This window comes from Acomys minous (assembly GCF_964271855.1).
Source record: "Acomys minous genome assembly, chromosome: 6".
Classification (NCBI taxonomy): domain Eukaryota; kingdom Metazoa; phylum Chordata; class Mammalia; order Rodentia; family Muridae; genus Acomys; species Acomys minous.
The window spans coordinates 113,286,813-113,301,996 of NC_140487.1; the positions used below are offsets into that span (position 1 = coordinate 113,286,813).

At 46.6% G+C, this 15,184-nt stretch overlaps 1 protein-coding gene across 4 annotated transcripts in view; it reads left to right on the forward strand.

The window, feature by feature from the left end:
• Positions 1 to 11,154, forward strand: part of USP48 (ubiquitin specific peptidase 48) — an 80,144-nt gene extending 68,990 nt beyond the window's left edge. For all 4 annotated transcript variants that reach the window (XM_084787909.1, XM_084787910.1, XM_084787911.1 and 1 more), the window contains 4 exons: positions 5,412 to 5,537; positions 7,602 to 7,650; positions 10,073 to 10,099; positions 10,939 to 11,154. In XM_084787909.1, coding sequence (XP_084644035.1) covers positions 5,412 to 5,537; positions 7,602 to 7,650; positions 10,073 to 10,099; positions 10,939 to 10,961 — 225 coding nt within the window. In that variant the 3' untranslated portion in view covers positions 10,962 to 11,154. The remainder of the gene's footprint in view (positions 1 to 5,411; positions 5,538 to 7,601; positions 7,651 to 10,072; positions 10,100 to 10,938) is intronic.
• Positions 11,155 to 15,184: the final 4,030 nt, after the last annotated feature.

Here is a 15,184-nt window from a genome sequence, read left to right on the forward strand (position 1 = left end):
TCTGCAAGAACATCGAGCTCTCTTAGTCTCTGAGCTTTCTTTCTAGCCCCTAAAACTGGCAATTTGCACACAGCTCATGTGGAGATTAGAAGACATTTTTACATGGGTTCCAGTTGGGCTTCTTGGGTTTGATTTGTGTTTGTTTTGTTTTTGAGGCAGTGAGTCACTACCTTGCTCTGGCTGGCCTAGAGCTTATAGTGCAGACCAGACTAGCCTCAGACTCTCTAAGATCTGCCTGCCTCCACCTCCTGAAAGCTAGGACTGAACAAGCAAATGTCTTTAGCTACTGAGCCATCTCACTGGCCTACCTTGATTTTTGAGACAGAGTCTCCTTCCTATTCTTGGAGCTTGCCAAGTAAGGCATGGCCAGCAACCCAGCATCCTGTCTCTGCTTCCTCAGCACCAGGATTGCAAGTACACTCTGCCATACCTAGTTTTTAAAATATGTTTTAATTTGTGTGTGAGAGAGACCAGGGTGGGGGCGGGAAAGGGAACATATATATATATACATTTGAGTATATATATGTAGAGTCCAGAAGATGCAGTCATGAGCTGCCTGACATAGGTGCTGGGTACCAAACTCACGTCCTTTGCAAGAGCAGCACATACTATTAACTGCTAAGGCTTTTGTCTCATTGCTATTTATTTCTATTTATTTTATATAAAGTCTTAAATATATATGCCTGTCTAAATGTGTTTATGTACACTGAGTACATGCAAGAACCCATTGAAGTGAGAGAGCATTGGATCCCTAGAGCTGGAGTTGCTGGCAGTTGTGAGCCACTGTGGGCCCTGGGGATTCGAGGCCAGCCTAGTCTACAAAGTGAGTCCAGGGCAGCTAGGGCTACACAGAGAAGCCTTGTCTCAAACAAACAAACAAACAAACAAAAACCAGAGGCCATGAAGGGCTGGTTGTTCTCCGAGCCTTGCTCAGCCTACTTTCTTATAGCACCCAGGACTACCAGCCCAGTAATGACTCCACACCCATAATGGGCTGGGCCTCCCTCATGACTAAGAAAGCGCCTTGCTACCAGGTCTTGTGGGGGCATTTTCTCATTTGAGGTTACCTCTTTTCTGATGATTCTAGCTTGTGTCAACTTGATATAAAACTGGCCGGCACACCAGCTTCAATTAAATGTCTTCTATTATTTGCGTGCATATCTACTGTGCCTAAGAAAATCGAGAGGTGTGGGATCCCTCAGAGCTGGATTGAAAGGCGTCTGTGAGCCTCTGCAAGAACTGTGCTCTCTTAACCACTGAGCTGCCCCTCCAGCTCCTACTCTTTGTTTTGTTTTGTTTTGTTTGTTTTTGAGACAGCCTTGCTGTTTGCTCCTGACTTGGAACTAACTGATCGCCAGACTGACTGAAATCAACTTAGAACAGTGTTCTGCCTCTACTTCTCATTTTGTAGTATTTTTGGTGACATTTGCTAGAATACTTTTACACTTGTCTATTTACTTACTTGTCTTATGCATTTGTATGCTTATTTTGTAGTTGGATATGTGTATGGGGCATGTGTGCTATGGTGCACTGTGGCAGTCAAAGGACAACTGATAAGATTTGGTTCTCTCCTACCATGTGTATCTCGGATCAAATTTAGGTCATCAGGCTTGGCAGAAGTTGCCTTCAACTACTAGCCCCCATTTGCTATGCTCTAAAGTCATCTTTACCTCGTATACAGTAGTCTTTCAAATAGTTGATTAATGCCCCCCCAAAAAAAACCCCACTTGCATATCAATACGGTGATTGTAACACAGGCAATTACCCCAGTGCTTTGATGGTATCAGTAAAAGCTCTATACATGTGTGTTCCAATGGCATGTCTCTAAACCTTGGCAGCAAGAGCTGATAAACTCAAGATGTCCATGAAAAGCAATCTCGCCCCTGCGGTTTGAGTCACTGTTGGATCTCCAAAAGCTAACCATGCTTCCCTGTTTACTGCCTTTATGTGGCGGCGCTCACTGGCTATGCATTTTTCTTGTTGGTGATATTTATCATTGTAATTGAGGCAAAAGTACAGGCTTCCTTTGAGGGTGTTATGTATTCCAGATTGTCCTGAGAACAGCATTTCCTTGGTTGAACCCACGGCTCCGAAAATAAATGTGTTGGCATAATATCTTCCCTCTGTTGTTATGCCCTTTACATCTGAGAAGGCTTGTTTCCATCACCGGCTTTCTGCCTGTCAGTGGTAAACCTCGAGCATTCAAAACCTTTAAATTACAAGAAGAGCCCCTGTGGACAAGGACGTTTCTAAAAGCCTGTGCTGTTCTTATTATGGATCACTGTTTTTTGAAGAATAAATCAGAAGACAGCAGAAATAACCTCTCTACCCGGGAGCATGTTACCTGCACGGCTGAACTGCTTCACAGCAACAGCTGTTGAAATGAAACCCTCATACATGCTTTTCTTGGGTGAATTTCCCCCCGGTGTGTTTCCTCTCATCTCCCACTCTTGCTTCAAAGAGTATTGTGAATCAAACAGGACTGAAAGAAAGGGCGGTAGGATGGAATTTCCCCTCGCTGCTCAGTGGCTTTAAGAGTATCAGCTAGCCGTGACCCTTTTCAGCTGCAGCTGTGTGGGCATCCATGCGATTCTTGGTGCTTTTTTAAAGGGCTGTACTTCCTTTTCTAGTGTAGGATGGAACCTTTTCTTTGGGCACACTTCTCTACTGGGTGAATAGGGTAACACCCTGTGCCACAATGTAGCCATATACTATTGCTCAGGACCTTACAGTTGCTTTGAGGCTGGAGAGATGGCTAAGTAAATCTTAAAAACAAATTTTTAAAGAAGAAAATTGTTTTGCATAGTTGTTAGTTCATCCAGTAATCCAGTAATACTTCTGTTGGTTTGGTTTCACACGTCCACATGCCATCTTTAGTCCCAAGTGTTGTTTCCCCAGAGTTGTGTGTTGTTGGCTCCTCAGAAAGGGTAGCGTTCCGACACAGGGTGAAGTGGCTGAAGCCCCTGAGTTTCCTTGCCTCAGTTCTGGTGTGCTGACATTCGGGCCCTGTGCTGGCCACACAGCTGGGGAGTTAGTGTGCGTGGACCCCTGTCCTGATTTGTCTCTCTTCTCCCAGCACCTCCTCTGTGACACCTTGTCTCAGCTCCTGTTGTCCTCTGTGTTCTAGGAAATGCTGCACCATCTGCCCTGCAGGCTTTGTGGCGGGCTTATTCTAGTGTACATTCCCAATATCTAGCCAGTACTTGTCATGTGCTGACTTAATGAATGCCACATTCACTGTTGAACACACTTACATGTCTTTGTCTGTACCAGGAGCACAGTGTGTCAGCCCCTCAGAGTGGTACTGCTGTCCCAAGGGATTTGGTTCTTGTCCTATCTCGTGGTGTGAGTATTTCAAGGGTGAAAAAGTAGTCCTATCTCAAGGGGAGTGATTGTGACCTTCCCTGTGTCCAGTCAGCATTATTCATCTCCATCAAAGCATCTGCTCCATGTTGGTGTGCTGGTCTGGGGTTGGCAGAACCAGCCTTGTCAGTTCCTCCTGCACAGTAAGAAGTGTAGGAAAGAGACTTACTGCCTCAGGAAGATCACTGGCAGTGTTGAGTCCTTGGCACCACTGGTCACAGGCCTCTGTTTAGTCAGCCCCTGTTCTATCTCTGGGTGTCCGTGTCTTTCTGAGAAGTCCAGGTAGCATTCTTGCCTGGCCAACGTTCTTACTGTAGGCCACATTAAGATCACTGCTGTGCTAAGCATCTCTCCAGCCCTTACATAGGTAGCTGAGGACTGATTCCTACACCCAGCCTGTCTTTCTGCTTCCGAGGAGAAGAAAGCATGAAATGTGGATGACTCCTTTAGCATCAGGGATAACGGTGTAAGATTGGGTGCTTCAGAATACATTGGAAGAGCGTGTTGTGGCTGAGTGTAGTAAATGCATACCTTTCCTCACAACAGAGGTTGGGCAGATCTCTGACAGTTGGAGGCCAACATATCTACTAAGTAGTAATTTCTGGGACACCCACTGCTACATAGTAAGCCCTTATGTCAAACTAAATGATTTGATTAAGTAAAAAAAATTTTGTTGTTGTTGTTGTTGTTTCGTTTTCGAGACAGGGTCTCTCTGTGTAGCCTTGACTGTCCTGAACTCTCTTTGTAGACCAGGCTGGCCAAGAACTCACAGTGATCTGCCTGCCTCTGCTTCCTGAGTGCTGGGATTAAAGGCGTGCGCCACCACGTCTGGCTTAAGTAAAAAAATTTTTAAGTAACTATCATTAAATTTATCTTTTCTATTAAGAATAGAAAAGTGAGCTGGGTGTGGTGGCGCACACCTTTAATCCCAGCACTCAGGAGGCAGAGGCAGGCGGATCGCTGTGAGTTCAAGGCCAGCCTGGTCTACAAAGTGAGTCCAAGACAGCCAAGGCTACACAGAGAAACCCTGTCTCAAAAAAAAAAAAGAAAGAAAGAAAGGAAGGAAGGAAAACTGCCGCTGTTGGTACCTTTTCAGGGTCACCCTCTGATGTAATCACTATCCAGAAATGCTTGAAATCATTATTGTTGTTGCTGCCACCACCTGTTTCATGATCCCAAGCACTGAGCCCAGGGCCTTGTGCATACTAGATGGACTACCACAGACAGCATCTCACTAAGTTACACTACCTGGTCTTCACCTTGATCCTCCTGCCTCAGCCTCACAAGTGGTTGGGGATACAGGTCCACTCCACCAAGCCTGGCTTAGATTTTTTTTTTAACTTTTTGAATATGAAAAGACTTTGAAGGAATTATGCATCACAATGTTTTGGAATGCCAGCCTTGGAGTAAGGTGTGCGGCCCTTCTCCTAAAGTCACACGCCAGACACTCTGCACTATGTCTAAGAGTATATGAGGATTCTGAGGTCTGAACAACACAGCCCAGGCTGTTTGCTAAAGAGGAAAAATGTCCAGAAAAAAGTCCAAATGTCTGTTAATTCAAACATAGTTGTTTTGTGTCTGTATCTACGTGTGTCTTGTTGTTTTCTGAGTTTTGAGGGGTGGGGGCTCAGCCCAGCCTGGAATTCCTAGATTCAGGGAGTCCTCGTGCTTAACGCCCCACAGGTGGGACTGTAGGTACAGACAACTCAAGCAAAAGTGGTTTTGAATGAGATTGTGTACTTGCTTATGGAAAGACATGGGGCACTCTAGGAATGGGGTGGTCTTGATGGACTAACTGTAGGGGCTAAGCAACACGCTTGAACACCACATGATAGACTCAGACAAGCAGCAGGACACTGAGAGCGCCAACCTGAGCTCCTGAGCTTCAGCCTCCTAGGACACTCTCTAGCAACATAGCAGTGGGCTGGCTGCTTTTGTGCTGGAGCCTTTTGCCTTTTTTTTTTTTTAAATCTGTTTTATGTTTTCAAGAGAATGTAGGTCTCAGTGTTTTCCTTGGTGTAGACTTTGTTTCTTTTATATTGCCACAGATCATGCATGCATTTTCAGTCGCTCCCTTTGACCAGAATTTGTCAATTGATGGAAAAATTTTAAATGATGACGGTGCCACCCTTGGTACCCTCGGCGTTGTTCCTGAATCTGTCATTTTACTAAAGGTGAGTTGTAGCTGTTCATCTGTGGTCTCTAGGTTTCAGTGCTGCACCTCTGGCTAAAGGATGCACAGTGATGGTCTAGGTGCATGGGTCCCTGAAGGGCAGGGGTTCCCAGTGGGTGGGAGCTTTTGCTCCCTCTTGGTTATATCCAGCTCTATTAAGAGACTGAGAGGAGGCCATTATACCACTGGGTCTGATGGCAGAATATCAACCACTGCCTGTGCCCTACAAAGACAAAAAGAGACACCTCCTTTTGGTTCTCTCTGAGTTTTTATGTGGCTCCATGTGTGAGCTATAGACAGGATAAATAGCACTGCCAAGAAAATCCCCATCTCCACCTGATTTCTCCTGGTTGATATTCCCCCCTGACAAGGGGTCAGCTAGCTGCTCCAGACCGTAGATCTGTCTCTCATTCTATTCAGAGAGGGGGGCCAGGCTCCTTGGTCAGCACCCAAGATTTAACCACCAGCCCAGGAGCCACCACCTGGCTTCACCTCAGTGCCCTGGTTTTAGTTTCTGTGTTAATGTCTCCTCCTCTTCTCTCATTTTCATTTTTGCTTGCTGTGTGTGCATGCGCTAGGATTACAGCCTTGCACACTGTGCCTGGGTTGTTTTGTTTGGGACTAGCTGGAAAGTCTACCCTTTAAAACAAAACTAACCTGGGTACAGATACGTGGCTTTTCTGCAATGAAAGAGCAGAGGACAGCTGTAAAGGAATTGCTGCCTCTGTTGATACTCAAAATGTATATCTATAATTTTAATAAAATGTCCTAGTTAGGATTTTATTGCAAAGGCAGCCTGTGAAGAAAGGTTGTTTCAGCTTACAGTTGGCGCAGAACAGTGGCTTGGCCTCCACTTCTGGTATTGCTTCATGGTACCTGCTGAAGCTCCCCTGTCTGAAATGCGCAGGGCCAGAGGGCTGGAGTCTTGAAATATTTGCGTATGTGTAATGAGATGTATTTCATATATGCCCCATATTACAGCTTGGAGGCAATTTCATACAGTATTTTTAGTGTTGTAACTGTGACCCATCAAAGGAGTTTGGATATGGAAATTTTGTACTTCAGATAATCCTATTAGAAATTCAGAAAGAAAATTAAACATTTTGGATTTAGTGATACCGGGCACCTGCTGTTAAGGAAGGAAGGAGGCTTAAGACGTGATTCAGACAGGCAAAACCCCAATGGAATAAGAAGACTCTTGGCCAGAATGGAAATTGGCTTTGGGTTTAGCAGGTGTTCGGTGTATTTTAGAGAGAAGAGTCTTCTAAGAGCTTACTTTGTGGCTTCCCTCCTTCTTTCCTTTGTTTGTTTCTTTTTTTCTAGAAAAGGCTCTTTCTAGAAGGACCCTGCTGTGCCAAACAATAGTGAATTGTGCAGTAGAATAATTCCAAAGCTGTCTGACCTGCGGTAGCCATGTATTTCCAACTCATTCCCCCAGTTTTGATTCAGTGAGCCAAGATGGCACAACAAAGCAGGCACATGCCTGTGTCTAGTGTGCCCGGCCCTCCCAGAACTGTAGTCTGCAGAATGAGCTAGGCTCTACACTGGTCACCAACTGCTTTTTCTTTGCAGATATCTCCCCTTAAACAAGGCTACTGCACACCTTTCCCATTTAAAGATGTTTTTAGGAGGAAGAAAGCAGGGCTCTGCCATATACAGCATGCCCTTTCTTTGTGTTAAGGAGTTGGCAGGGCATCTGCTAAGTCTGAACAAGGCCCTTGTCCAGTACCAGCTGTTTCTACAAAGCTAGGCTGCACTGAACGGATGAGGCACCTTGTTTCTCAGCCACCTGTAAATCAGACTCCTGCTGATGGAGCAGCCCCAGCTGCTGGCCCTGAGGGACTGTTCAAAACAGGTCTCTCTTTTCCAACTAGAAAACCTTTTGTAGACTGGGAGTGCCGCTGCTACCCCGAGGCTAGGACTTAGGAGGAGGTAAACTGATCAGGCGTTGTAGGCAGTGCTAGTATTGGAACCACAGGTCAGGCTTCTGGATGATGTGTAACTAGCCTGCTCATCCCTCAGCCTCTCCTTCATGTGCTCTGAATCATCTCCATTTGTTTTCTAGGCTGATGAACCAATTGCAGACTACGCTGCAATGGATGATGTCATGCAAGGTAAAGACCAGTTTGGTTTCAGGGCCTGGTGATGAAATTAGGATATGGAGTAGTAGATGGAAGCCGAAATGCCCTGGGCTTTACTTTTAACCTTTATAAAATACTACTGCATGTTCTTAAGGTAGAACCTCCCATTATTAGTCACAGTGTGGGGTCAAGATTTAGGAAGTAGGAAGCAGGGAGAACAGTCATTGTTTATTAACATGAGGAAATGAGAAGAAGGTAAGCCTGGGGGTGAAAGGTCAAAAGGAAGTGTGACCTACACAGGAACAGGAAGCTCTACAGCGCCGAGGGCGAGCACACTTCATCCCTGTTCATGGAGGCCTTCGAGACCCAGTCAGACACCTGTGTCAGTCAGCACTTGTCCACTGGCTACCTCAGGGTAGCTGTAGTTGGTATTTCAGCACTTGGAAAGAACTACGGGAAGAGTGCCTGCCCCCTTGGCCCTCCGCTTACTCCACTGCCAGGGGAATCCCTTTCCAGGGAAACAGGCCAACACGAGAGTAAGGCACTGCTGGGAAGAAGCCAGTTCAAGGCTGATGTGACCCCACAGGTGCCCAGTGACAAGCTCTAAGAAGCTTTGTGGTAGTTTTATACTTCATAGGATCAATAGGCAGCCAGAGTCATAACGACAGTTCAGGACCAAACTGAGAACATGAAAACAGGGGATGTCTTGAAAAAATTAAGGAATATTGTAGGAAGGACCAAAAAGCTTAAAAATGGCCTACAAATAACTGGGTGTAGTAGCCCTTGCCTGCAGCCCCAGCACGTGGAAAGAGAAGGCGGGAGGATTGTGAGCTCAAAGCCAGTCCAAGCTATATATATATAACCAGCCTTTTCCTATAAAACTAAACAAAATGACAGAGAAGCTAGATACATGACAGTCAGGCCAGATATAAAAGGGACATTTCTAGGAATAAAAGAAAAATTTATAGAAATAAAAACTGACTTGGGCGGGGGAGCTGCATACACCTTTAATCTCAGCAGCACTCGGGAGGCAGGCAAAATGATGTGAGTTCAAGGCCAGCCTGGTCTCCAAAGTGAGTCCAAAACAGCCAAGGCTACACAGAAACTCTGTCTCGAAAAACAAAAAAACTGACTCGGGGTACACCACAGTCAGTGAAGAAGTAGGGATGCTCTCTTAGGACAGAAGTGAGAGGTGCAGGTGACAGACACCCTTAGGTAGTGAGGGTTCGGTCCTCACTTCCAGAGACCGATTCTGCTCACATGTCTGATGGCTGTTAAGCCCATAGAGAGCCTCCAGAGTTACCAGCCAGCATGCTGTGTAGGGGTGCACTCTTAAACAAAGGGTTGATAGATGGAGAAGGAAGTTATTGGTGACATGATTAGGAAGGGTCCAGCATGGGGCTGGAAGTGCTAGGAGATGGGGAGGGGCGTTTCATAGGCTGGGCTGTGTGGCAAACAGTGTAGACACTGCCCAGGTTTGGAGTTGGATGTGGGCTGTAGGACTAGCTTTTTGCACAGGATGACAACAGCATCCTTGAACAGGTTACTAGAGCTAGATGCAGAAGAGACAAAAGCACACGGTTATTGCAGGAGTTGCTGCGCTCCTGCAAAAAGAGCACATGAGCAGTGGAACTGGAAGCACCAGTGGCAGCTTGGGCGCAGGCTTGGTTGGTATTGGCAAGGTGGGGCAGATGGAAGTTAATCAGAGGCTAAGGTATGGAAAGCAATAGAAACAGTTTATTTAGAACGAATACAAAGCCAGGTGTGGTGGCTCATGCCTCTCTAATTTAGCTCTTGTACATCTGAGACAGGAGAATTGCCCAAGCTCTAGGCCAGCCTGGCTTACATAGTGTGAGATCCTTTCTCAAAAGTAAAATGTAGGACAGCCAGGGCTACACAGAGAAGCCCTGTCTCAAGGGGGGGGGGGGCGGCACAATTAAAATAGAGCCAGAGAGCTGGTTAAGAGCACTTGGGTTTTTGGTAGGGGATCCAGGCTGCTTTCCAGCACAGCATTCTTGTTCCCAACCATGTGTAGCTCCAGTTCAAGGGGCCTGACTCCCTCTTGACTTATGCAGGCACCGGGCATGAATGAGGGTCACAAAATACAAGCAGAGAAAACACTCAAACACATAAAAATTAAATCTTCAAAAAATAAAGAAACTCAGAAGAGACTGCTGCAGAGCCTCATGGTGGCTTCTATCATGTGGGGGTGGCAGTTAGACCCAGGTCAGTCACGAGGTCTTCTCCAGGTGCTCGACAAGCCTTTCTAAATGGTATATGTGTGCTTTGAGGAGAAAAAAGCTCACCAGCAGTTGATTGCTACCATAGGTTCAGAAGGAGCCAGCTAGGTGACTAAGGCAATTAAAAGTTATTTTCAACTTCTCATCTTGAAATGTTGACATGCTCCCGCTAACTGACAGGCTGTCTTTCACTCTGGAATTTTTTCTTTCTGCAGTTTGTATGCCGGAAGAGGGCTTTAAAGGTAAGGCATTTGTCATCCTTTCTCCATGCCAGAGCCACACTGTGCCTGTTACAGTGAAGGCTGCAATTTCATTTTACAGTTTAATCCAATCATAGTCCCATGATTGAAATTAATTTCAGCTGAAAGCATTTTTATTCCAGCTTCTCTGTATCATTTTCAGCACTCAGGCCTCAGATTCTTCCTCACTTTCATTTCAGGGAGGTTGGGATTTAGTGAGTGGCACTACTGGATCCATATCTAACCTTCTGCCCTGTGTCCTGTCAGCTCCGTCTCAGCGGGCAGCTAGTGCGTAGCTGGTAAGGATTAGTGGAGGAGGGCTGCTGGAGACAGCGCTGCCCTGACTCCTCAGCCCCTGCGCCTATGTAGACCTTGACACGTGCAGGTGCAGGAGCAAGAGGTGCGGTGGTGACTCTTTATACCACTCGAGGTCTGTGGTGAGTTGTGATTCTGCCCCAGTGAAATTGAGTCAAAGGCCAGCATTTCCTCATTGGGCAGTGACAAAGCCGCTGGCCTAAGTACCACCTTCCTCCCTGTGTGGCTCTGTGAGAGAGCCACACAGGAACTCCTGGCAGGATCTAAACAAAATAAAGCAAGAAATTGCTTTATGGGTGTGGCTGTGAAATGACAGCATCTGTCAACCCTGGTTAACTTGTGTGAATTGCATAGGAAACATGGCTGTCAACCAAATGGGATGTCACTAAGAGCTTTGAGTCTTCTGGATCTTCAGTGCCAAGGGTCCCTGTGTTCGTTTACTATGTGGATATTCTCTGTTAATGCCTTCTTTCCAAACGATACACAGACTCATAATTTTCCCATCCTCCACTTGTGCTCTATTTCAGGTACGGGTCTGCTTGGACATTAGTCTTTGACCACTTGCTGACTGCCAAGGAATGACCAGAAAGGAAGAGGAATTTGACATGTTAGGGCATTAAAGAAAATGTGGATTTAAGAATTAAACTATTACCTGGCTCTTCCAAAAGACAAATATCCATTCAAAAGAGACTGTCCCAATTGCCTTATGTCAAATAAAGCAGATTGCACTGATGGACATCAGACTTGAAGGAAATGTTTCAGATTTTCTATTTAAGCAGTGGTGGGAGGGAGAGGGCGAGTAAGGACCGAGCAAGCAGAGTAGCAGTAAGAGTAAATCATGTTTACACACGATTTAGAGCCACAGGAGGGGACAAAGTCCTGGTCAGTAGTGGATTTGTATTGCAATACATGAGATAGCATCCTGCTCCAAACACCATGTGACTGTAGAGGTGCGACCTGTTAACCAATACCTGTCCTTGACCCATGCTCATCTTTCAATTAAGCACGAAAGTGAAGAACTTGCCAACATGGAACGTGTCTTCAGAGCTCCACTCCTGCAGGTGGGCCACAGCCCTGCCACCTGCTTGCTGTCTGTCAGTGCTGGATAGAAGGCACCTGTATGTTTTCCTTGCCAAGCTAGGGACTGTCTCAGTTTTCCTCCATCATTTCAGAGATGGTGGGAAATGTTCAGTGTGTCATGGCAGCAAAGCAAGTATTCCCTGAACATCTGAAGAACAGGACGGAAGAGTGCAAGCTGGACCGAAACTGTAGGACAACACGGGGTTTTATAGACTCGGCCATTTCATCCTCCAGCTCCACTCGGACCTTGCTTCTCTTTCTGAAAACCGTTCTTATGACACACCCTAGGGGGGCATTTTGGAAAGAGAGGCAGAAGAGTTTCCAGGGTGTGCTGTCTCCTCCAACTCAGGACTACTGTGGGTAATAGTCTAAGCAGCATCTGTATCTGCAGAAACAGAAGGGTTTTAATGAGCATGGGGTTGGGTTGGGTTGGGTTGGTTGGCTTTTTGTGTTTTCTCTATTGAGTGGATATGTTTGTGGCCCAGATGCTGACACAGGCCTTTTTGATACCTTTTTTTTTTTTCTTTTTTCTTTTTAAATCTCTAGTTTGTTCACATTCTTTTAACTAATGTATAAGAGCTGATCTCAACATTAGTAGCATCTTTTGACAGCTTTCTGCCAGTGCTTATGGCTGCTGGGTAAAACTCCCAACGTGGTGTTTGTATTTGCAATGAGGAGTGTTCCAGAGGAGGTGAAAAACCTGGGGCAGAGCCAGGAGAGTGCACACCTCCCTGGAAGACTACCCTAGGAGCTCCTGCCTTGGGGACACAGAGACTCAAGTGACCCTGTTTTCCACAGCTGTCCTTTCGAGCATCACAGAAGTGGGACCAAGCCTCGCCCGAAAGAGCTCACTCTTTCCCAAGGCCAAGACAATTAAAAGGTCACCAAGTATTTGACAAGTGACCTTTACTGTCAGTTCAAAGAAGCCTAGAGCTTGTGGCGTGTGGCAAAGCACTGGCAGAGCCTCAGCACCCCCAAAAGTGCTGGGATTTGATGTGTACAAGCCAGTAGTTCTAACACTTGTAAGGTTTGTCACATAGGCATCCTTTGTTTATTTTACATAATGTTAACAAAGTAATAGCCATTAACTCTAGACAGACAGGTGCGGGTGGGGCAGACCCAGTTTCAGCGTGCTGGAATGTGCTGCTTCTGCCCCAGCAACCTGCGCCCCTCCGCAGCTCAGGGCCCAGACCCACTGAACAAGACCACTCCTGAGAAGCTTGGGATCCCTGAGCTGCAGCTTCTTCACAGCTTGAAGTAGACAAATTTCAGAGAATGCGCACTTGTATTCAACCGCTGCCGTGATCCTGCTTACTAGTACATGCTGTTCGGTTGTCTTCTGGGCTGGGATGGCCTTAAACACAGGCTGGCTGTTGTACTGGGTTCCAAGGCTGTGCTCAGAAACGGCAGTAAACCAGATGACTCTCCAGGTCTCTCCTTTGTTTCCTCCTCTCCCAATCAGGATCTCCTGTAACCAGAGCTGGCCTTGGAGCCACTCCATAACCAGGACAACCTTAACTTCTGATCTTCCTGCTTCCTCCTCCCAGGTGCTGGGATTGCAGGCATGTGGCCACTGTGACGGGTTTCATGTGGTGTGCTGGGGCCCAAGCTCCGGGCTTCATCATACTAGACAAGCATTCTGCGTACTGACCTACGTCCCCAGCTCTGTATATTTCTAATCATTCTTAATCCCAAGCACATGTGTAGAGTCTCCTATGCTGAAATGGTTATTGCCATTACCAGACGTGTAGGCTATCATTTGATGTCGTTATTCCCTGAGAGAAAACCTTTTCTGTATTTATGAACTTTATTGTTGAGAATCACTGTTAACCTTTCTGCCAAATTAAAGACACCTGTGTCTCTGTTTCCACCAACCTTTAGTCCAGAGTGAGTTCTTTGTCTTTTTGCCTGTTAGGTGGTGTTCTGTCCCAGGTCTGATCAGATCCTGGTCAACAGCAGGCACAGACTGCTTGCATAGCCCGTTTTTTTTGATACCTAGGGGATGGTTTTTGTCTGTACAGAGCAGGGAAGCCTGTCTTTCCTGTTGAGACTAGCCGAGCAGGTCACCAAGTACCTCGGGGTGCAGGGCAGTAGGACGAAATGCAGCTGTGTGAAGAGTATTGGCCAGGTATCACATTGTACATTAAGTTCCAGACCCCTAGCATGAGAGTAGACAACACTCTGAACAGCCGTTCGTTCTTAGTGGCGGAGGTGGTTCCTACCCGATGTGACTGGTGCTAGCGTGTAGTTTCAGCCTTTACTTTGCTAACATGGAAAGCTGCTGTGTGTGGCCTTGCCTTCCTTCTCAATCCCTACTGCCATTTTCACCCCAGCATCCGTAGGGTTGGGTGTTCCTCCATAGCGTTGGGAACTTTGACTTGTCTGAAAGTACAGAGGCATCCAGAAGCCTCCCAGCTGAGCTGCTGCTCAGGCTTCGTGCAGAACTTCAGTATGCCTGTGCCAGGAGCCCTGTAGGCTGCAGTGATGACTGGGCAGCTGTTCTGTTGGCCTTTTTCGTAGATCTTCCCCTTTCTGCCCATAAGTATCACCAGAGCCCATGGCTATGCAAGGCGCTGCTTGAAAGACATTTCAAAACATGGCTAGACTAGGAAATTATGCATTTCTGATGGACAGTTCTTGCCCCAGAAGGGCAGCTTCAGTTGTTCTGATTACTGTTGCCAAGAACATCAAAATACGCATGTCTGGGACAACAGGCAAGGTGTGCAGGCGCCAGGATGCCTGTTGATGCCTCATGGGTACTCAACCAGCCTGAGAGTGGAGTGTTTTTCTTTGTGAATTGTTGGAGGAGTCCTCAAGAGTTGAGGACTGGAAACCGGTTTTCTTGTGTTACTCAACACAATCCAAAACCATTTGTGCTGAGCCAGTTACTTCTTGAGACTCGCTGGGTTGTAGGAGTAAGAGAGATGGAGTCATTCTTATTTCTGGGAGTGACACTGGTCTGCCTTCAGGATTGAGGCCTGTGCCAGCTTGTCACTGGCTGACCCTTTGCTGTATCCTGTCCAGGTGAAGCAAGATCAAGGTTGATCCTCAAGTGGGTACTTACGCAGGAGAGCTAGTTGAGCATAGCTTTTGGATTTTTGAGACACTTTCTCTGTGTATCCCTGGCTGTCCTGGCTCTGTAGACTAGGCCTTCCCCTGGAGATCTGCCTGCCTATGCCTTTTTGAGTCCTGCCATTAAAGTGAGGCACCACTCCCGGCCTTTGTTTTTATTTTTATTTTTTTTAAGATTTATTATGTATACAATGTTCTGCCTACATGTGTGCATGCCAGAAGAGGGCACCAGATCTCATTATAGATGGCTGTGAGCCACCATGTGGTTGCTGGGAATTGAACTCAGGACCTTTGGAAGAACATCCAGTGCTCTTAACCTCTGAGCCATCTCTCCAACCCTCCTGTTCGTTTTGTTTTTAACACAGGCTACTAGGTAGCCTAGCCTAGCCTAGTCTTGGAAGTTGTGACCAAGGTTTCCAGTCTCCACAGTGTTGGGACTATGTTTTTTGTTTTTGCAGGGGTGGGGGGAGGTTGAGACAGGGTTTCTCTGTGTAGCACTGGCTGTCTTGGACTCACTTTGTAAACCAGGCTGGCCTTGAACTCACAGAGATCCACCTGCCTCTGTCTCCCAAGTGCTGAGATTAAAGGCGTGAGCCACCACGGCCCGCTTGAGACATGATC